Source organism: Mucor mucedo (genome assembly GCF_025094135.1).
Source record: "Mucor mucedo strain NRRL 3635 chromosome Unknown EV154scaffold_131, whole genome shotgun sequence".
In the NCBI taxonomy this organism is placed as follows: Eukaryota; Fungi; Mucoromycota; class Mucoromycetes; order Mucorales; family Mucoraceae; genus Mucor; species Mucor mucedo.
In genome coordinates, this window is record NW_026252415.1 from 57,380 (window position 1) to 79,179 (window position 21,800).

Sequence of the window (21,800 nt, forward strand, 5' to 3'; positions counted from 1 at the left end):
AACCAAGGAGTCGTAGACATGTCGGAGAAGAAAGGTAGAGATAGAAAATTGGCCAGAAAGAGAAGACGGTCCGAAGACTGTGCCGGTACATATACAGAGGCAACACGACACAAGACATTATGTTGAAGATCCATTACTGAGCCAACAACACAACGCTCATCCAATGAGATAGCAGTGTCATCCAGGTAGAGACCAGAGTTAAGACATACAATAGCACAATACTTGGAGACAACCACCGAGCAGCGAGGAAAAAGAAAGGTACAAAATTGAACAATTTGATCATCAGTAAGATGGGCCTGATGAAAAGAGGAAACTTCTTGAAGACAAAGAACATCCAGAGACAAAGAACGATTACGCAGAAAAGAAATAAATTCTTTTTGTATTTGAGGGCTCGTCGACTTGAAAATGCTGCGCGCATTAAGTGAGCCCAAGCGAAGAGGTTTACTTAACATTGCGCCTTATCGGCATTATGTTTAGTTTGGTTTTTAGGCTAATTATACGCGCACCATACTTTTTGCTTAAAAAAAAAATTTCGCGCACCATACTTTTCTGTGCCGGTCAAATAATAAATTCCGGGTCGGACCAAAAATAATTTTTGCACATAGAATTTTTTTCTAGCGCTGGCGGACCATACTTTTTTTTTGGCTGGTGGACCATACTTTGTTCGCTGGTGCACCATACTTTTTTCGCTGGCGCACCATACTTTTTTTGCCGGCGCACCATACTTTTTTCGCTGGCGCACCACACTTTTTCGGGCACCATACTTTTCCCCACACATAATGGATGCAAAGATGATGTTAAATAGTTTAAACAATTCCATCACTGTTCCTACTGTGCTTTTGAGTTCAATCTCATGTTTATTTGTCTAAGTTTTTTATTTTATTTTTTTATGATTTTAAGGATAAATGTGATAAGAATAAGTATAATAAGGATAAGTGATAGGTAAAAAAAAAAAAAAAAAAAAAAAAAGATTTAGTTGTTTTGATAATATTCAGATACGTCGTTGACACAGATGTCCCGGTGCGCATTGAATATTTTTTGATGAGAGAAATGGATGGTTGGCCATTTTTTTGGGATAATGGCTTTCTTGGTTTTGGAGTCAACGATGGGCTCAATCATATAGAAGTGACTGTTAATAAAAAAAAGAACAATAGGTTCATTCATTTTCTCCAAATCTAAACCAAGAAATGGCACAAAAGTTATTGCATCCTTGGTATAAATGACGTTTCCGTCATCATCCCTCCACAGATTATCGTATTTGTCCGTTTTTGGCGTTGTTGCATGCAAGATTACGGGTCGTCTAAACGTATCAGCAACTATTTGAGGGCAGCCATAACAATCAAACCAAAGATTCAAATTGTCAAGACATGGCGCTTTTGTTGACTGAAGTTTTGTTGTTATGTAGGCTTCGTTTAAACCGTAGCTGTCATAAATGGAGTTAGCATACTTTAAAAAAGTAGCTAACATCATTTTTTTGACCTGGATCCAGGCTTCTTCGTGTCCAAAAACAGCAGCACTGACAGCGCGAAATCCACAATTGCCATCGGGAGTGGGATTAACAAATCCGAGAACATCGTTGGCATACTGACTATCTAGCATCTTGAATAGATTGCTATTGTCAGAGTCGCGTGTTACTACTTCCGATGGTTTGTATCTAAAAAAATACAGATATTAATACCGTGAAATATTAAGCAGGGTATAAATTTACTTTGATCTGAGCTTATTGATGGCTGTTGTCGATGGCTCACGAAGACTTGGTTTATTTTTTTGGGTTTTGTTGTTTTCTACTTTTTTTTGTTCTTGCTTATTTTTTTTCGCATTTTTTTGCTCGCTAGATATTTTTTCGTCTTCGTGCTCCACACCAAGCTTGTTTCTTTTGGTGCCTTTAGGACGACCCTTCTGTATTTCGACGATTTTTGGTGCGAGAGTGTTTTCTTAACGATCGTTTGAATACTTACTGATCAAAGCATCCATATCCTTTATGAGATCAACGGATTCTTGTTGGCTCCCCAAAACCTTCACAAAGACATTAATTTTTCCAGTCTTATTTGGATGTCTGTTGTATTGATGTCCAATACGTCTGCAGAACCTTTAGCCAATTCGGCAGAAACTTCGGCTACGGTAGCAACTATGAAGTACATTATTATAAGTTTAGTTTTAAGAAGGATAATAAAATTTGCAAAACATTGAATTTTTACCGTTGCCCTCAAAATACGAGATTCTCCATCTTTGGTGAATCACGTTTAATGGAATTTTTCCATCAATGAACGAGACAGCAAGGATGTGTCTGCATGGAAGCCTAAAATTTCTTCTAAGCTTACAGAGGCAGCTCCCACCAGATAAGACATGGCTTACGTGGTCAGGGTTTTCCTCAGAAGCTTTCATTTCCATCAACTCATTCTTGATGTTTTCGAAAGCAAAGCTGGAAACATTCAATTTTATCAAGGAAAGTTTATCCATGATATCATGTTCTAAAAAACCTGGTCGTTGAGAGACCGATTCTTTAATTGACTGTAAGTTGCGGTAGTCTTCCTAAAAAACAGATTTTTTTAGAATTGTAAACAAAATATAAACTGTGGTTTAGCTACTACGTACTCTTTTTTTAATCCACAGATCAATTTTTTCTGTAACAACAGTCATGCTACCAGACGAAGTGTTGTTACTTCTTTTGATGTTGGCATGGGTAGACTCAACTCTATTAGATGTTCTATTGCCCATATGCATCTAGTTGTTGACGTAATATCCAACCCAATATTGTTTTTTGATCATCATGCTACATTTTTGCGTTAATAATCCAGGTATAGCCTTCGGTCTAGATAGAAAAATTGCAATCAACATAAATACTTACTGATGGAGGTATTTGATCATCGTTTGGGCACCACCCTTTACACACATGCCCTTGGTTGACACAAAGGCCTCGTACGCATCTTTAGCAAGCAAAAATTCACGCTTTGTTGCGCATGTTAATGCCATTTGCTTTATGATAGCCATAAAGGACTTGACCTCCATTTCCATCAAGTTTCCTGCGTTATAACAATAAGTTAATTTAAAAGGATTTCTTATCGTCTTTTAACTGTTAACATACTGTCCTGTCTTTTTTCTTTCGACAAATTTTTTTTAAATCTCAAAATGAAATTTCTTTGGATATGAATCCAGCACAAGATTTGGTTACTCTCAGGGAAAACAGACTTAATTGCTCCCAACAAGGCTTCGTCGTTATCGGTTACAAAGCATTTTGGTAAGTTACCGGCGCTTTCACCGACGGGCCAAACAATCTCACGAAAGCAGTTCATAGACCAACGATAGCGGTCACCTGTCTCGCGATCCATCCAGCATCCCGCAATAGGCACTGTTACCAATTGCTTCGGTTTCTCTTTTGATCGCAAAGTACCTGCAACAACAAAATTCAACAAGACCATTTTGTGTGAATTGGTCTTGTAGGTGGCATCAATAACAATACACTCGGAAAGCTTTCGAGCCTCATCAATGCCATGTTGATGTATGAAAAATACACAACAAATCCTTTCGTCGGCATTTGTCATGTAGCGGACTTGATGACCACTGGATTCAAGATTTTTGATGAAATTCCACATGTTGGTGTGATTATCTCGACAAAATTGCTGTTGAATATTTGTCAAATCCGTTACAACGAGGTTATTCACACCTCTTGTTTCAAGCATCTAGTCACCAAGAAAAATTATTATTATAAGCCAAAATACAAAGAGGCATAGATATGTTAAAGAATATACACAAAATAATTTTATTTATTATGACTACAACTTCACTAACTATTGATTTCTCAAACGCCTTCTATATATCAATTTTCAACCTTACCTTCAATGTTTCACTGGGCGTTGTTCCTGCACGCATAAGACTGATTGCAAGCTCCTGGTCTTCTGCATTGAGCTTGCGATTGTTGTGGTAAGCTCTTCTATCCTCACTCAAGGGATGATTATGCTCAAAACAGCTGGTTCGGATTGTCCATGGCTGTCCGACAGCTCTTGCATCCTTACGAACATATACAAATGCCGAGCACCCTGTTCTTCCAGTTGTTCGGTTGGGATGCTGCGCAACACTCTCTAATCCCTCACCAGTTCCAATATCCTCTTCATCTAGTTTTGCAATTAATTTATCGAATTATTTTATACGACCTTATCGCAGATTTTAATTTATATTACCTTCACCCTTCTTTGCGGCACGATATTTGCCAAAATGTTTGCAAATCATCTTAATGTATGATTTGTCGCTTTTACAAGTCTCAAAGGGGATGTTGTTCGCTTTACTGAAAGACTGTATTTCCAGTCTTGCAGTGTCCTTGTCGACAAAGGTTTTTCCCACGGGTAACTCGGCTTCGAAAGCAGCCTTCAATTCGATGACTCGTTCATTGATGGAAACAGTCTCGGCAAAAGAAGAGACATGTCGTGTGGCTTCGACACTAACGTCTTCCTCCTCAGGCTCACTAAGACATTCCCAGTCGTAGTCATCAGTCGTTGTTTCCTCGGCAATAGCTTGCTCAGCGTTTTGTCTGTCAAAGGTCTCCTCGAAACTGTCTTTGGGTTCGTCGGCAGGGTTGATTACAGATAAAAGACTGTTAATTAACAATTGGCTTTCGCTCAAAGATTGTCGTGAATCGTTTGAATTCATTTCAAAAATAAAAGTTTAAAAGAAAAAGAATGAAGGAAAAAAAAGTATGGTGCGCGAAAAAGTGTGGTGCGCGAAAAAGTGTGGTGCGCGAAAAAGTGTGGTGCACCAGCCAAAAAGTGTGGTGCGCCAGCCAAAAAGTATGGTGCGCCAGCAAAAAAAGTATGGTGCGCCAGCGAAGAAAAGTATGGTGCGCCAGCGAAAAAAAGTATGGTCCGCCAGCGCTAGAAAAAAAATTCTATGTGCAAAAATTATTTTTGGTCCGACCCGGAATTTATTATTTGACCGGCACAGAAAAGTATGGTGCGCCAAATTTTTTTTTTCAAGCAAAAAGTATGGTGCGCGTATAATTAGCCGGTTTTTAATATAGTTAATCATAGCCGGGGTTTTACCAACCCGAAGTTCAGGTTCGCCAAATTGTTTGAGCTTGGCTTGCGGTCGAGCAACAGTTTTGTCCTTTTTAGTTATAGCATGCTTATTACCATTCACTTTACTTCCAACTCCAACACCATGAGAAGCCGTACCAAGACCGGCAATCCCCTTACGGCGACCTCCAGCACCACGATTATCACCAGGACCAGGACCAGGAGTAACACCATCACCACGGTTGACACCAGCACCAAGACCAGGAGTAGCGCCATCACCACAGTCAACACCCGAGGCAACAACCATATCAACGTCATCAACAGTAGCCGAATCATCCATAGCATTCACCTCATCATCTGCTATGCTATCAGTAAGATCAACCATGTCTTGGTCAATGTCAAATACGTTTTCGGCCATGTCGGTCACAGTTGTCTCGGATGACTCGCTAACTTGATGGTCAGACTCCTCAATGATTTGTACATCCATATCAACATCTGGGGAATAATCCGCCCATTTTGAAGAAGAAGCGCCGTTAGGTTTAATCGAAGAATTTGCCTTCTCAATTGAAATATTCTCCATATCACGACTCGAATCATTTGGATTCTCCTCAGTGCGTGGGTTACAGGAACGAAGATACTCGTGCAAGTCGATAGAATCTGAGGTTTTCTTGGCCTTACAAAACTTTGCAGTGTGACCACGACCGTTACATTTGAAACACACTCTTTTGGCAAGCTCCGGGCATTCCTTACGCATATGACCAGCTACTTTACACCAATGACATACCGGAGCAGCACCCTTGTATGACGCGGCAGCAAAACAATCCCATTGTTCCAAGTATAAACTGTTTGACAAAGGTTGGACCGGCATTGTCTCGCCAAGATCGTTAACATAACCAGAGGAAACATCCAAGATAACGGAGATCTCACCCTCAAAGAACCCATGGTAGGTGAACTTTTTAATTTGGTACACCATACCGTAATATCGCAAAGATCTTTGAAGATCGGCCACAAAATTATCTTCATCGGGAATACGAAGCATGCTTAACTTGACGTGCACCAAGTTACTATTCGACATGCTATCACTTGAAGGAGATGCTTTGAAGCACAATTCACCAACCATGACCCCAACAGATACAGCCTTAGTAGTACTAGCGGCATTAGAAAACTTCACTTCCACCAGAAGATCTCCAGAAGACTTACCACGGTACATGCTAATCGGTCGGACACCGGCAATTTTACCACAACTTGCTTCAATTGCGGTATAAGCATCAGCGCGAAACTTGAACAAGGCAGTGGGAAAGGAAAACAGAACAGAACCCGGAGTCAAGGCTTGACGAACAATAGCTGCAGCTTTACGGGCCAAAATTTGAATCTCCAGGTCAACATGCTGGTAAATTACCGTACCAGAAAGTTTATAATCTTTGTCTTGAGTCTTTGAAGAAAACACGGGACGTACAATTTTCGTGGAGGCACCACGAGCAACAACAGTTGTCCAAGACAACCGATCATTTGATTCCAGGTCATTCATTTTCAAAATTGGAATCGGGAATTGAAAATTTAAGTTTCTTACGTAGTTTTCATGAAATGTCGAGATTGAGGTCGAGATTGAAGAGATGGACGAAAGCGTAATAATTGAAAAAGATAGAGTATTCAACGACGCGTTGAATGCAAACAGAATTTTTGATGGATGGATAGAATTCACCGAGATATCGTCGAAACAAGAAGATTGGATGCAAATACCTTTTGTAAAAATTCTTTAAGCCCTTTAATAAAAATTCTTTTGTTGAAACAAGAGTATGGATGCAAATACCTTTTGTAAAACTTTAAGCGAAAGAAAGCCTTTTCTGGATGCAAATACCTTTTGTAAAAATTCTTTTCTGTCCAGCCATCATTACACGGCCAGAAAAAAAGGGTAATTATACGGGGGTAACTATACGGACACCGTTTTTTTTGGTGTAAAAAATATTTAGGGACACCGTTTTTCCGTCCGGCCCGGATTTTTTTTTTTTTTTTTTTTTGCACTATAAAATAATTTCAGGGACACCGTTTTTTTTACGGACACCGTTTTTTACTTCTTAAGAAAATCTCACTATGAATGAAATGACTGAACAAGACATCAGCGACAAGGGCTTGCTAATTCAAGCACTTCTTTCCGAGTTCAGTAATGATGTTGAAATTAACGATGGCTTCGAGCAAACATTAGAGAATGAGAACGTTAAACACGAAAATCCCGGCAAAAACGCTCTCTTGAACGAGTTTGACTGGGACTCCATCAGTGTCGCAGAGAATGCAGCAGAAGATCACGAGGAAAATTATTTGACTGATTTTCCGGTACCATCTTTTGAGGAGACTGTTGGTAGTAGCGAAGCTGTCGTAAGTATGAAAGAGGCTTTTGGAAAGGAGTTTCCTGGAAGCAAAACATTCGCTGACAAGCAGTCGGCCAAATACGAGATCCAAGAGTTTTGTAAGTCTCAGAACATGCCTTTTGAAACACTCAGAAGCGATAAAGTTTACATGAAACTGGTATGCAAGCATTTTGGAGAATACCGTAACACCAGAGGCGAAGAAAGTACGTATGCATTGAGTAAATGGCTGATCTAGTTTGATTAAAAAAGTGAAATAGAAGACAATAATAATGGGGAGGGTGTCTTGAAAAGGCCTAATCGTAAGACTGTTAAGGTTGGTTGTACAGCTTTTATTCACATCAAGTTGGATACCAAAGACGTGAACAATCGCTGGTATATAAACAGGGCTTGTTTTGACCACACGCACCCAGTTAGCAACAACCGCCAAATGTATCATGTTAACAGGAAATAGGAAGCAGATGATCAAGAATTTGCAATCAAGATGATGCAAAGCGGAAGCACTCCCAGTGCAGTTTTGGAGGTAAGGAAGTTGATAGTAAAAGTAGGATGTTGCAAGGAGTTAGCATTATTTGTGATCTATTTTTTTTGAATAAAGACATATTATACGCATACTTTAAAACCATTCTCAAACGACACTAGCAGTAAATATTGTTTCTTAAAATAAATCGTTTTGTTTGTAGATGTTAAAAGCAAGAGACGTTTGCAACGTTAATGTGATCGATCTTACGAATATCCAACAACGGTTCTGTAGAGATGACAGCATTTTTATTTGGAATTTTATTAGACACCTCGAAACAACAAACCACCATGTTAAATATTTAACTAACGAAGATAATAGAATCCAATCTATTTTCTTCATTCACCAACATGGGATTGAGGAAGCGCGTAAATTATCTGAGTGTGTTATAATCGACGCCACATATAAGACCAATTCACACAAGATGGTATTATTGAATTTTGTTGTTGCTGGAGCTTTGCGCTCTCAAGAAAGACCAAAGCAGCTGACCACCGTTCCTATTGCCGGCTGCTGGATGGACAAGGAAACAGCGGAGAGATATCAGTGGTCTCTTCAATGTTTTAGAGATATTGTATGGCCTGCTGGTACAGCTGAAAATTTGTTGCCGAAATGTTTCGTCACCGATAATGAAGAAGCTTTATTGAAGGCTATCAAAACTGTTTTTCCCAACAGTAAGCAAATTCTTTGTTGGATTCACATCCAGCGCAACTTTCTTCTTCGGTTTAAAAAGAACTTAAGCTCGAAAGTGAAGGCCGACAGTAAGCTACTATAAAGACAAACTATTTTCATCTTCTCAGCTTACTCGAATTACAATTAACATAGATCCCGGAATGCAGCTTGAAGTTCGTAGTTTTTTGACGATTATTCAAAAAATGCCATTTATTTGCTCTACTTTGGATGAATTTAAAAATGCAAAAGTAGAGTATCATGCTTTTGTATCCAGGCCAGAACTCTGTACTAAAGACGGTGCAATTGTCATGAAGAAATACTTGGAATTGTATGTACCATTTAATTTTATGTGGAAATATTCATTACTTTGTCAAGAATTAACTGAATGGCTTTGTTAGCATGATGAAAAAGGCAAATTTTTGGGCAGGATATCATGTCAATGCTCTGATGCACATGGGTAATCGAACATCCAACAGAGTTGAGGCAACTCATGCAAACATCAAGCGTCACACCCATACGTCTTCTGGAAGTATGGCTATTGTAACAAGTAAAATCAGCGCTTGGGTCCAGAAACGGGTAAGTATTTTTTATTGTACTCTGTAAATCGAGACTCACTAAAAATAATTAATGTAATAAAGGAGGAATACCGCGAATTGCAGTCCACGAGAGAGGCGTTGACACAGCAGGCAGGCTTACTTGCTGTTGATATCATGACGAAAGTCAGTCAACTTCAAATGAATATCACCAACTTTGCTCTTGAGAGTATAAAGTCGGAATTGGTAGAATTGAGACTGGCCAGCGAAAATCCGAATCATAAGAGCCACGCACTTCCAGGAAAACAGACTTGTCTGTGTTCTTTAAGAAGAAATTACAATCTTCCGTGCAGACACGTGTTGGTAAAGTTACTCTCTGATAACAACGGCGTTGTGCCTCTTAAGGCAATTTCAAAAAGATGGAGAATCCATTATATTGACGGAAGTGATAAGTACTCTTTAATGGGTTGTATATTTAAATTAAATTCTAATATTTATTAATATTAATGTTCTCAGTTGCCACCATCGCTGAGATAACGAAAGAAGCCAGTGAGAAAACACAATCCGTTGACGAATCGGGCGACTACCAAGGCCGTCTGATGATCCGTTTTGAAAAATTCTCTCTGTTGCTAAAGACGGCCAGCAGTCAGCAAGAGAAAGAAAGTATGCTAAAGCGTATTGATGCCTTGTACGATGATCTTGCTTGCAAGTCATCAATCGAAACCGCACTTCCTACTGCTACTGTGGTATCCCAGAAGGCCCGCCCAAAAAGCAATAAGAGAGAAAAGCGGGGACTAGAGCACGAGGACGATACCATTAAGAAAACAAGAAGCGCAAGGCTGATATCGTAGATAGCTCACCAAAAATAAAACAAGTAAAACAAAATACGAAGCAGCTGACGAAAGCCAAGAAAACTGTTCCATCAAACGTGGTAAAAGAAATTTCATTGAAGTAAGTATTTTATTACACGTGTTGAAGCATTCAAAACTGACTTTTTACGTTATTTTGAAAGATACAACGGCACAACCATCCAAACTCTGGACAATAATCCTGGTTTATTTAAACAATTGGATTTATTAGATGCCAATCAAGCTCTAGCTTTACTTGATCCTCAAGGTGATGGTAATTGTGGATTTCGAGCAATCAGCCTAGCACTACTTGGACATGAAGAAGGTTGTATTCAAGTCAAAAAATCGATGCTCAACACTCTTCGGTCATATCGAAATGTCTATGAAACCATGCAACTGGACATGAACTATTTAGAAAGGAAACTTTATGCAGCAAAATCTCCCTGTTTAGACCCGGAGGACCATTATATGTGGTTTGACACCATCGGTTGCCAGCAACTAGTTGCAGATACAATGAAACGTCCCGTGGTTCTGTTAAGTTCTTCTCCAAGAATATTTAAAACGACCGGTATCGAACGTGATCTTGACGGTAACATCGTATATAACAAATCCCGTCAGACTTTTGTCCCTTTCTTTGAGTTGGATACCCAATACTTGGCTGATCCAATCATCATTTTTTTAACAAGCTCGCATTTCTATCTTCTAGATCGCCAAACCAACGTAAAGAGCAAAAAACCCATCGACTATGAACATTGGCCGCAAGTTAGCCCTCTTCATAAAATAGTTGTAACAACGCACAGAGATGTTTGCACAAGTGATTTCTCTGAGTTTTATCAAGACCCTTAAGCCCATTTTTCTTTTTTCCTACTCGATATATATTAACCCCAATAAAACTTCTATCTTTTTCAAATATAAAATGAACTAATATCTCTAAAAACGGCGCCGTCAGTAAAAAAAAGGTGTCTGTAAAAAAAACGGTGTCCGTAAAAAAAACGGTGCCGTAAAAAAAAACGGTGTCCGTATAGTTACCCTTATACGGACACCGTTTTTTTTTCCGGGCCGGACTTTTTTTTTTTTTTTTTTTTTTTTCACTGTAAAATATTTTCAGGGACACCGTTTTTTTTTACGGACACCGTTTTTTTTTTACGGACACCGTTTTTTTTTTTACGGACACAGTTTTTTTTTTTTCTACGGACAACGTTTTTTTAAGGGCACCGTTTTTTGAGGACACGGACATCGTCTATTAATGAGTAAAGGGATAAATAATATTAGTAAACATGGTAGAACGAAGAAAACAAATAATGGTTTTTAGGAAGGATAATATATATTTGAGTTATAAAATGATGGAAAAGAGAAAAAAAAAAAGTTAAATATTTTGATAAAAATCAGAAAAATCGCTTGTGCAGATATCCCTGTGAACTGTCATAGCTTTTTTGTGAACGGGACTAATGTCGGGCCAATGCTCATAGGCAATTGGCTTGTTGTTTTTGATGTTGCTTTTGCGTTCTAAAAGATAAAAATGAGAGTTACTCAAGAAGATGATGATCGGGTTAGTCAAATGTTGAGTGTCTAACTCGAAAAAAGGAACAAAAGTTTGTCTCGACTTGTTGTATACAACATTTCCTTCATCGTCATATTCAATACCAGTTTTTTTAAAGATCCTAGGTGATGAGCTTAAGAGGACCACTGGTCGTTTAAATGTGTCTGCGACGAGTTGTGGGCAACCAATAGTATCAAACCACATGAAATGATCCTCAGAATCGAGACACGGAGACTTGTTCGTATTTAATTTCGTTTCGAAATACTTGATATCCAGCTAGATAGTTGTATAAACGCTGTGGTAGGAACGGAGAGTATTGAGCATTGATTTTTTTACCTGTACCCAACCCTCTTCATGGCCGAACAATGCAAGGCTCACTGCTCTGAACCCGCAGTTGCCATCACCTTGGGGATTGACAAGGGCTAAAGCCTGGTCAGCGTCCAATGGATGTAACTGTTGGAGCAAACCAGGATTACTATCAACGGTATCTATATGCGTGTTGTTGTATCTTTTATGACAGCAACCGGTTAATCTTAAGATATTTTTTTGTTGTTGTAATAGAACAAACTTACTTCACGGAGACGTTTTTCAAGAGGCTGGTTGCCACACTTGGTTTAGTCTTTGTTTTTTTTTCTTGCTTTTTAGGTTGTTTATTCTTTGGTAGGTCAGGAATTTCATCAGCCTTCCGTTTCTTAGACTCTTGTTTGATGGCATGGTCTTCATGTTCTATTCCCAACTTTTCTCTCTTGGTGCTCTTTGGTCGGCCCTTCTGAGAAATAACAGTTGCTGGAGGAAGGGCTGACTCCACAGATGACTTACCTACAAGCTCATTGTATAATTCGTCAATTCTCTTGATAACGTCTTCCGATTCTTGTTGACTACTGGCGGTTTTCAACAGCAAAGAAAATCTTTCAAATCTCAACATCAAACGACCTTGAGGGCTGTTTGGGTCGTCACTACAAACTGGTGGTGGCTCCGGTTTATCTTGTTGAACCTCGGCAATGGTGGCAACTAGATGTTTGGAGCTCATTATTCATAAACTTAAATAAAAATAAAAATCTTACCACTTCCTTTGATGTAATATATTCTCCATCGTTTGGAAATTGCTTTCAGAGGGATGATATTATTGTTTTCCAAAAGCAGCTTAGCTAAGGAATGTCTACATGGAAGATTGTAGTTTCTTCTTAAAGAGCAAAGGCAAGGTTTTTCTCCAGGAAGGAAATGAGTCTTGTGGTTTTTGTCTTCGCTATCCAATCTCATTTCCACAAGCTCCGACTTTATGTTCTCAAGGGCAAAGCTAGTAACATTCAATTTTATAAGGCTGATTTTGGCCATGATGTCAGAATCAAGTAGCATTGTTTGCTGTGACAATGCTTCTCTCGTAGACTGTAAATCTCGGTACTCCTCCTACATATGATAGTTAGTTTATGATAATCAAATGATTTTGCGAATACTGAGAATAAAATGTAATTAAATTTTAAAAAAAAAGTTAAATTTTACTCGTTTCTGGGTCCATGCGCTGATCTTGTCAGTTACTACAGATATACCTCCGGAAGAAGTATGCGCGTGACGCTTAATATTAGCGTGGGTTGCTTCAACTCTGTTGGAAGTTCGATTACCCATGTGCATGAGTGCATTCACATGGTAGCCTGCCCAAAATCTAGCTTTTTTCATCATGCTAAAGAAAATAGTTTAGTTGATTTTTGACAGAACATTAAATATTTCCATAAGCATAAATGAAATTAAAATGACTACATACAATTCCAAGTACTTTCGCATAATAATAGCACCATCTTTAGTGCAAAGGTCGGGCCGAGACACAAAAGCATCATACTCTGCTTTTGCAGCTTTGAATTGTTCCAAAGTGGAGCAAACAAAAGCCATCTTCTGAACAATCTTTAAAAAACTGCGAACTTCAAGTTGCATTTCAGGATCTATTTGATTGTAGTTTGAGTTAGTCTAAAGAATACATTGAATCTGGCTGGGTTGATTCCTCGAAACTCAAAGAGCTGGATCAACTGATTGACAATCAGATTCAGAAAGAAACGCGTGAATGTATGCTTCGCTCTGCTACTCGCTGGCATGAACTGGGTGAACGTAACAACAAGTATTTCTACCGAGTTATAAAGGAGCGTCAGTCTAAACAGACTATACAATCCTTAAAGTGCTCCGCTACTGGTTCTGTCTTGGTGAATTCAGATGATATCATTCGGGAAGCAAGAGGTTTTTACCAGGAGCTATACACACCCGATTTAATTGATGATGCAGCTGTTGACTCTCTGTTGGCAAGTATTCCTGATGATGTGGTGTTGTCTCTAGAAGATTCAGACTCGCTGACAGATCCTATTCTAATGGATACTCTGCAAGATTTGGTTGGTCATACTCCCTTTGGTAGAAGCCCTGGTTTGGATGGTCTTCCTTTTGAGGTGTACAAATACCTATTCAAGTCTTCGGCTGATTTTCGTACGATGCTGCTAGGTATTTTAAATGATGCTCTTATCGGTGTGTTTCCCTCTTCTTGGCAACAAACTAGGATGGTCTTACTTTTCAAGAAAGGTGATCCAATGTTACTCAAAAATTGTCGCCCGCTCTCTCTCATTAATAGCGATGCAAAGTTGTTCACAAAACTTCTGGCTAATAGGCTTAATACTGTTCTTCCTCAGCTGATCAATCCTTACCAAATTGGTTTTATGCCTCATCGATTGATCTCGGACAATGGTTGGTTAAATCAAATGTTTATGGCTAATGCTCGTGATGTGGCTCCTGATGTTCCTCAGGTGGCAGTTCTGCTGGATCAAGAAAAGGCGTATGATAGGGTCCATCCGGATTATCTCCGCAAGGTGCTTCTTCGATTTGGTTTTCCCTTGACGCTGGTGGATTGTCTAAGTACTCTGTTCTTCGGTACTGAGATATCCATCTCTATCAATGGTTGGTTAGGAATGCCCATACCTCAGTCTCCAGGTCTACGGCAAGGTGATCCTCTCTCTCCTCTGCTCTTTAATTTGGCCTTTGAACCTCTTCTTCGGTCCATTCTAGCGTGCTCTGGTCTCTCTGGTGTCTCTCTTGGTGGTGGTGCGGTGTCTTCGGCGGTGTGTCCTCTGGTTCTACCGGTGTGGATTGATACTCCTAGCTCATCTGATCGCGATTTTATCAGTCAGTCGGTGGTGAACCCTCCTCGTCCTGTCAAATTACTAAGTTATGCTGATGATTTGGAGGTGTTTTTAACTGGTCCAGGTGAATGGCCGGTTTTGAAATCTTTATTGGATTGCTACGGTCTAGCTTCTAATGCCAAAGTTAATCTTAGCAAAACGGTGTTGGTGTCTCTCTCCGGTGTTGGTCATGCTGAATGGGTCGACATTGCTCAATCTGAAGGTCTCGAATGGCATGATTCTAGTTCTGTTGGTGCGGTGCGATATCTTGGTTACCCTCTGTACCATACCTCCACGCAGCTCGATTCGTTTTTGGATGAAGCTCGTCTTAAAATACTGCGGCACTCCAATATCTTACGTCAGCGCAATCTTTCTCTGCGTGGATCAGGTCTTGTTGCCAATTCTCTGCTTTTAAGTCGGCTCTGGCACATTTTGCGTGTGGTGTCTGTTCCAACTAAGTGGCTCGATTCTGTCCAAGCTCTGGTTCGTGGCTATTTACTTCCTTTTTGGCCGCGGCCATCCATGTCTACTATGTCTGTCCCGCGAAAATTCGGTGGTGTTAGCTTGGTCGATGTGCATCTACAACAACTAGCTTTGCAACACATCTACATTCAACGGTTGATCTCCGGCCCGAAAAAAACTGATTTTGTTTCTCCTTGGTTGGTTCGTGGTATCCAGTTATATACCGGTCACGCCTCAATTTTACCCTGGTTCTTATATCCGACTAAATTTCAAAATTCACTAAAACGGATAGTCCCTCTGGCTCAACTAGGCAAAATTCTACAGAAGCTTCCTCCACTCTCCTTGTCCAACACATGGTCTGCTCGATGGTTTCTAGATCTGCCTCTGCAATGTGTTGTAACTGTTGGTGATGCAGTTAATACTTGGTCTCCGACACTGGTACCCTCTTCTGTGCCCCTTCGGTATTTGGTCTCCGATATTTTATCTTGGAATCAGTCTACGGATAACTTGCAAAATACACGTGTCGTCAATGCTAGCAAAGTGAAAGAGGTTCGACGAGCTTTGTATCCATCCGATGGCTGGTTTGCTGCAACTGGTTTTCTTCCAACAGCTTTGCATAATCAATCAAACCGCGATGTTCTGCTCCCAGCATGGCTGCCAGCGCTTTATCATTGGACTATCCCCCAAGGCCATGGTAACATGGTTACTGTTTCTGGTATACGTCCAGGTGATCTTCGTTGGTATTGGCATCCAGATCGTACGAATTTTGAGATTCGCGCCGTCATACCTAAAGTGGTTCCAACCCGGTTTCTACTTCGGCCTTCCTTATGGCGGCTCTTTTGGTCCTTGGATATGACGAGTAAGGCTTTCACTCCCTGGTGGCGGCTACTTCAGGATTGTATAGGCTACAGGGCTAAACTACACCGGTGGTCTCCTACTAAGTATCCGTGTGCCAGCTACCCTATATGTTTAGTCTCTTCTTCCGAAGACTTTTCCATTTTGTGGTAGGATGTTTCGATAAGTGGCAGTACTGGTGTAACGTAATCTCTCTTCTTAACATTGGTGACACTTTCGAGACTGAACTTGATATTTGGTCCGGCTTCGTATCTCTCTCCGGTCAAAACCAAAAGCCTCTATCGTCGGATATGCTTGTTATTCTTGGCTCTGGATTAGCAACACTTTGGAAATACCATTGGCGCTGTGTGATTGATGGTGATCTGTGGAACTCTCAAGCTGCTCTTAACATGTTTCAACAAGATCACTCGGTACTTATTGCTGATACTTTGGAAACTCAATCCCCTTTAGTTCGTAGTGATAGTCTCGTGACGCCTTCGGGCTAATTTTATAATTTCTTTCTATATCTAATAAACTTACAGTTAATACAAAAAAAAAAAAAAAAACATTGAATCTGGCTGGCATAATAGCTTACTGTTTGCTTTTACTTTCGATGTTAAATTTTTTTTAAACCGAAGAAGAAAATTACGTTGAATATGTATCCAACAAAGGATCTGCTTACTGTTAGGAAAAACAGACTTTATGGCTTTTAACAAAGCCTCTTCGTTATAGGTAACGAAACACTTGGGTAACAAATTTTCATTTGTGCCAATAGGCCACACAATATCTCTAAAACATTGTAGAGCCCATTGGTATCTCTCCGCTGTTTCTTTGTCCATCCAACAGCCGGCAATAGGAACGGTTGTTAGCTGTTTTGGCTTTTCTTTCGAACGCAAAGCACCAGCAACAACGAAATTTAATAAGACCATCTTATGTGAATTTGTCTTATAAGTAGCATCAATAATTATGCACTCTGGCAGTCTACGAGCTTCTTCGATGCCGTGTTCATGGATGAAAAAAATCGATTGTATTCTATTGTCTTCATTTGTCAATTATCTAACATGATGATTTGTTGTTTCCAAGCGTCTTATAAAATCCCACATAAAGATGCTATCATCTCTGCAGAATCGTTGTTGAATGTTCGTGAGATCTGTAACAGTAACATTACAAACGTCTCTTGTTCTCAACATCTATAGACAAAATAGCAATTTAACATTTTATATTTAACTGCAAGTATCGTCTTATTTTGTAAGTTGTTCTACGGTTTACGTATAATATTTCTTTATTTAAACTAAAAGAGATCACAAACAATACTAACTCCTTACAAAACCCACTATTTATTTTTAAATCCCTTACCTCCAAGACTGCACTGGGAGTGCTTCCACTTTGCATCATCTTGATCGCAAATTCCTGGTCTTCAGCTTCCAATTTTCTGTTAACGTGGTACATCTTGCGGTTATTGCTGACAGGATGCGTATGCTCAAAGCACGTCTTACTCACAAACCAGCGATTCTCCACGTCCTTCAAATCCATCTTTAGGTGGATGAAGGCTGTACACCCAATCTTACCTGTCTTTCGGTTGGGTCTCCTGAATCCACCCTCATCATCATTGCCGTCTTCTATTTTTCACTTTCTTACTATAATTATAAGATCACTGAAGTCGAAAAATACATACTTTCTACACCTCTGGTGCTGCGATAATCTCCAAAGTGCTTGCATACAAGTTTGATATAGACTTTGTGTCAGGAGCGGGGCGGGGCAAGAGCAGAACAGAATGATTATTAAGGTGAGGGACAAGGCAACGAGAAATTATATATCTATTAGTATTAATAAATATATAAAAGGAATGTGGGTAGAAAAAGGTTTATTCAAAGAAACAGGAAAAATAGATAAGATCTTGAATACAGAAATAAGAATAAATAAACATGCTGTTATTTATATTAATTGACAGATCGGGTAAACAAGGGTTCGGGGATCAGATATACAGAGACATATTGAGTTTGGGACATCTTTGGGGTAGCGGGCATAGATACAGATAATTTCGGGGAAAGATGCAGAGGATAACATGGGCTGATATTATTAATGTTTTACAAGGGAGTTCAAAGGCAGAGGTACAAAGGAAACGGGTGTTAAATGGGTTTGACAAGGACAAGGGATAACGGAGATACATTATTTGGAACAGAGACGTTAGACAGGATACAATAGTGATGTTTGACAGTGACATGTGTGACAGGAGACAGAGAACAGGGAACAGGTGGAACAGGTGGAACAGGGACAATGGGCTAGTTGGGTTTCAATAATGATCTGAGACATTTTGCATGATAAACAACTGAAACCTAAGCGGTTCATGACACTTTGTCGCTTCTCAAAGTTTCGAATGGGATGTTTTGAGCCTTGCAAAACTCTTGAATTTCCGCTCTTGCAGAATTCTTATCGGCAAATGTCTTCTTATTTGGAAACTCTTTCTCGAAAGCCTCCTTCATACCAACAACAGCTTCACTGCTACCAACAGTCTCTTCGAAAGATGGGACTGGAAAATCAGTCTCATAGCTTCCTTCTTCATCAGCTTCTACTTCCTCTTCTTCAACATTACTGACCGTGTTCCAGTCAAACTCGTCCATAAGACCTGTTTTGACAGGAGCGTCTTTGCGTTCTTTCTTGCTAACATTGGTAGACATTTCTTCAAAGCCATCGTTAATGTTCTCCTCATCGTTATACTCGGAAAGAAGTGCTTGAATAAGCAGTTCAGTTTCGTTCAACATTTCTTCGGTCATTTCAGTCATTGTGAAATCGTGTTTAATAATAAAAAAAGAAAAAAACAAAAAACGGTGTCCGTAAAAAAAAACGGTGTCCCTGAAAATATTTTACAGTGAAAAAAAAAAAAAAAAAAAAAAAGTCCGGCCCGGAAAAAAAACGGTGTCCCTAATTATTTTTACACCAAAAAAAACGGTGTCCGTATAATTACCCAAAAAAAAAGTAAAATCAAAAATAAAATTTCGAAAAATTCATATTTAAGCGGCGATTCGGGTCTTTAACCAATTAAAAACCCGGCTTTTAAATTAAAAAGAAATTTAAACGTGTGCATGTCAAATAATAATTGTGTACCAAGCATTTTTCAAATACAACCACTGCATGTTTGTTTAAATTACATTTAGTTAATATGCACAAATACTTGCACATATCCCGGTATAGCCAATGACTTTTTTTCACGTGAAAATCAGGTGATGGTCATGTGAATATCATGTGAATGTCACGTGTCTCTCTCACGTGCATGCCTTTTGAATTTCTAAGAATTCTACAAGAATTTCATATGAATTCTACAAAAATTCCATAAGAATTTCAAGTGAATTTCAGGCTTTCTTTCGCTTAAAGAATTTTTACAAAAGGTATTTGCATCCAAATCTTTATCCCATCCATCCGTCATCAAAAATCGTTCAATCCGTTCAAATTTTTGTTGTATTCGACGCGTCTCAATCAGCTCTATCTTTTTCAATTACTACGCTTTCACCAATCTCTTCGATCTCGCCTTCAATTTCGACATTTAAGACATTTGTGAAAACATTCTCTCGTATTTGCACATATAAAATCGACATTCTTAATTTTTCCTCTGGATCATTTATCAATGTCAACTCAAGATCATGTTTCCTGGTCAACTGTGGCTTCTCGCGGTGCCTCCAAGAAAGTCCTGCGTCCACTTCCTGTCTCTGCCGAGACTGATTCTCAATTCAAGTTGAAAAGTAACACCCTTTTCCATCATCCTGAACTTGATTACCAGATTATGGTACGCCAAGCTGCTTCTATTGTCAAGCAAGCACTGACGCCTGGTTCTGTTTTGTTTTCGTTCCCCGCTTCACTTTTTAAGCATCGGACAGAAGCTTATGAACTCATTGAAGATCAATGTGGTGCTGTCCAGGGATTTCGTCCTATTAGCAATTATGGTACTCGCTCTGCTGGTGAATTCATGGTTGAAGTTAAGTTTGTAATGCCAACAAGCACTACAAAGGCAATCACTCACGGTGTTAGTTACAAGAATTTGTTGTTTAAAGGCTCTCCTTCTGTTCCTAGTGGCAACAATACACTTGTGCATGTCCAGATGACTCTTTTGCGAATTCCGGACAAGGATACGTTTCTGGCGGACCTCAAAAGATCTCTGCGTTATTACGGTGAAGTGTACCAGGTGAAAGAGTACACTTGCGGTGGGTATTTTGAAGGTGAGCTGTCGGTTATCCTTGATATCTCGGCTGGCTATATAGATGTTTCTGGTGACAAGGTCAAGAATGAGCCACTTACAAATAATTTGTACTTGGAGGAATGGGACTGTTTTGCTTCGGCAACATTTAAAGGTGCACCCACGGTTTGTCACTGGTGTCGTTTGGCTGGACACGCACGGTCCAAATGCCCGGATTTGGCTAAAACCAAATGTTTCTCGTGTCATGGTAGTGGACATACCGCCAAGTTTTGTAAGAAGAAAAATCTTGGTGTTACAGAACTGCCTGTTATGGATGAGATCTCAACTGATCTTCCCTCCCCCACCGTTGAGAGCCTCCACGCTCAAGTCCTGTCTGACTCGGACACAGATATTTCTGACGTGTCTACGTCCCCCAAGGTTGAACCAAGTGGCTCTGCAGCTTCTAAGTTTGCAACCACTGTTGCGAGTGTATCCATGGAGGTTGACAATCACGTCAATACTACCACTCCTGCTTCTTCGACGGCTGGTCCGATGGTCGAAGTTACTAGTGGCGCTATAAAAGTTGCTGGTGCCAAGCGCTCGGTTTTAGGTAAGCATTCTGTCCCGAAATCAGGCGTTAAAGGTCCGCTTCCCAAATTGGTGGTTCGCACACCATCCAATTTAAAAGGTCATAATTTGTTCACGAAGACAAAGGTTGTTAAAAAATAATTTTTTTAATTTTCCCTTTCGATTTCTATAATTTTTTCATTGCTAAATAAACTCACTGTTAATACAAAAAAAAAAAAAAAAAAAAAAAATTTCAAGTGAATTTCCTGTAAATTGAAATTAATTGAATGTTTCTAATATATGACATGAATCTGGTGATTTATGTTTATATTGCTTTTAGATGTTCTTATCCAGAGTAATAATTATGTGTCGAAACTTTGATGTCAGTTGTTTACTCACCGATGTTGTAATACGTCCGCAACCGTTATGACTAACGATCCTTTACCGTGACATTCAGAATTTAATAACAAGATAAATCAATTACTGTAAAGATAAACCATTATGTCTCTTGATAAACATTAGAGACTTTAGGGGATTAATTTACACTATACTAGAAAGTAAATTATACTGTTTTTTTTTTTTTGTATGAACTGTAAGTTTATTAAATTATGTACAAATTATAAATTAGCCCGAAGGCGTGACTAAACTAATCTTTGGAACTGTTGACTTTGCCAAGGTCGAAGCAATAAGAACAGAATGGTCTTGTTGAAACATGTTTAAGGCCTCGTGAGAGCTCCATAGGCCGTCTTCCATAACACACTTTCAATGATATTTCCAAACTGTACTAAAAGCTGAGCCTAATGGAACGAAAATATCAGGCTTTAGAAGTTTGGATTTAATAGAACAAAGAGAGACCATGCCAGATCAGACGTCGTATTCGTTTTGAAAGTCGTCACCTATTTCAAGAAGCGATATGACGTTGCTCCAAAATTGCCATTTATCAAAATAGCCGACCACAAACTGAAAAAGATCTTCTAAGGAAGACACTAGACATATAGGTCAGGTAGCACTAGGAAACTTCCGAGGAGACCGTCTATGTAGCTTAGCGCGATATCCAATACAGTCTTGTAGTTACCGCCACCAAGGTGTAAAAGCCTTACTGGTCAAATTAAGAGTCCAGAAACGACGCCACAAAACAGGT

General features: G+C 39.4%; 2 protein-coding genes across 2 annotated transcripts; one reads left to right on the forward strand and one right to left on the reverse strand.

The window, feature by feature from the left end:
- Positions 1 to 17,224: 17,224 nt before the first annotated feature.
- On the reverse strand, positions 17,225 to 18,750 carry EV154DRAFT_524549 (uncharacterized protein; the record flags this gene model as incomplete). Its single annotated transcript, XM_051603203.1, has 2 exons — positions 18,286 to 18,750; positions 17,225 to 17,665 (listed from the first exon to the last, which is right to left on the reverse strand). Coding segments are annotated over exons 1-2 (520 nt in total), but the record flags the coding sequence as incomplete, so codon positions are not given.
- Positions 18,751 to 19,546: 796 nt separating this feature from the next.
- On the forward strand, positions 19,547 to 20,272 carry EV154DRAFT_429121 (uncharacterized protein; the record flags this gene model as incomplete). The annotated part of the gene is made up of 1 exon (XM_051596452.1): positions 19,547 to 20,272. A coding segment is annotated over one exon (726 nt), but the record flags the coding sequence as incomplete, so codon positions are not given.
- Positions 20,273 to 21,800: the final 1,528 nt, after the last annotated feature.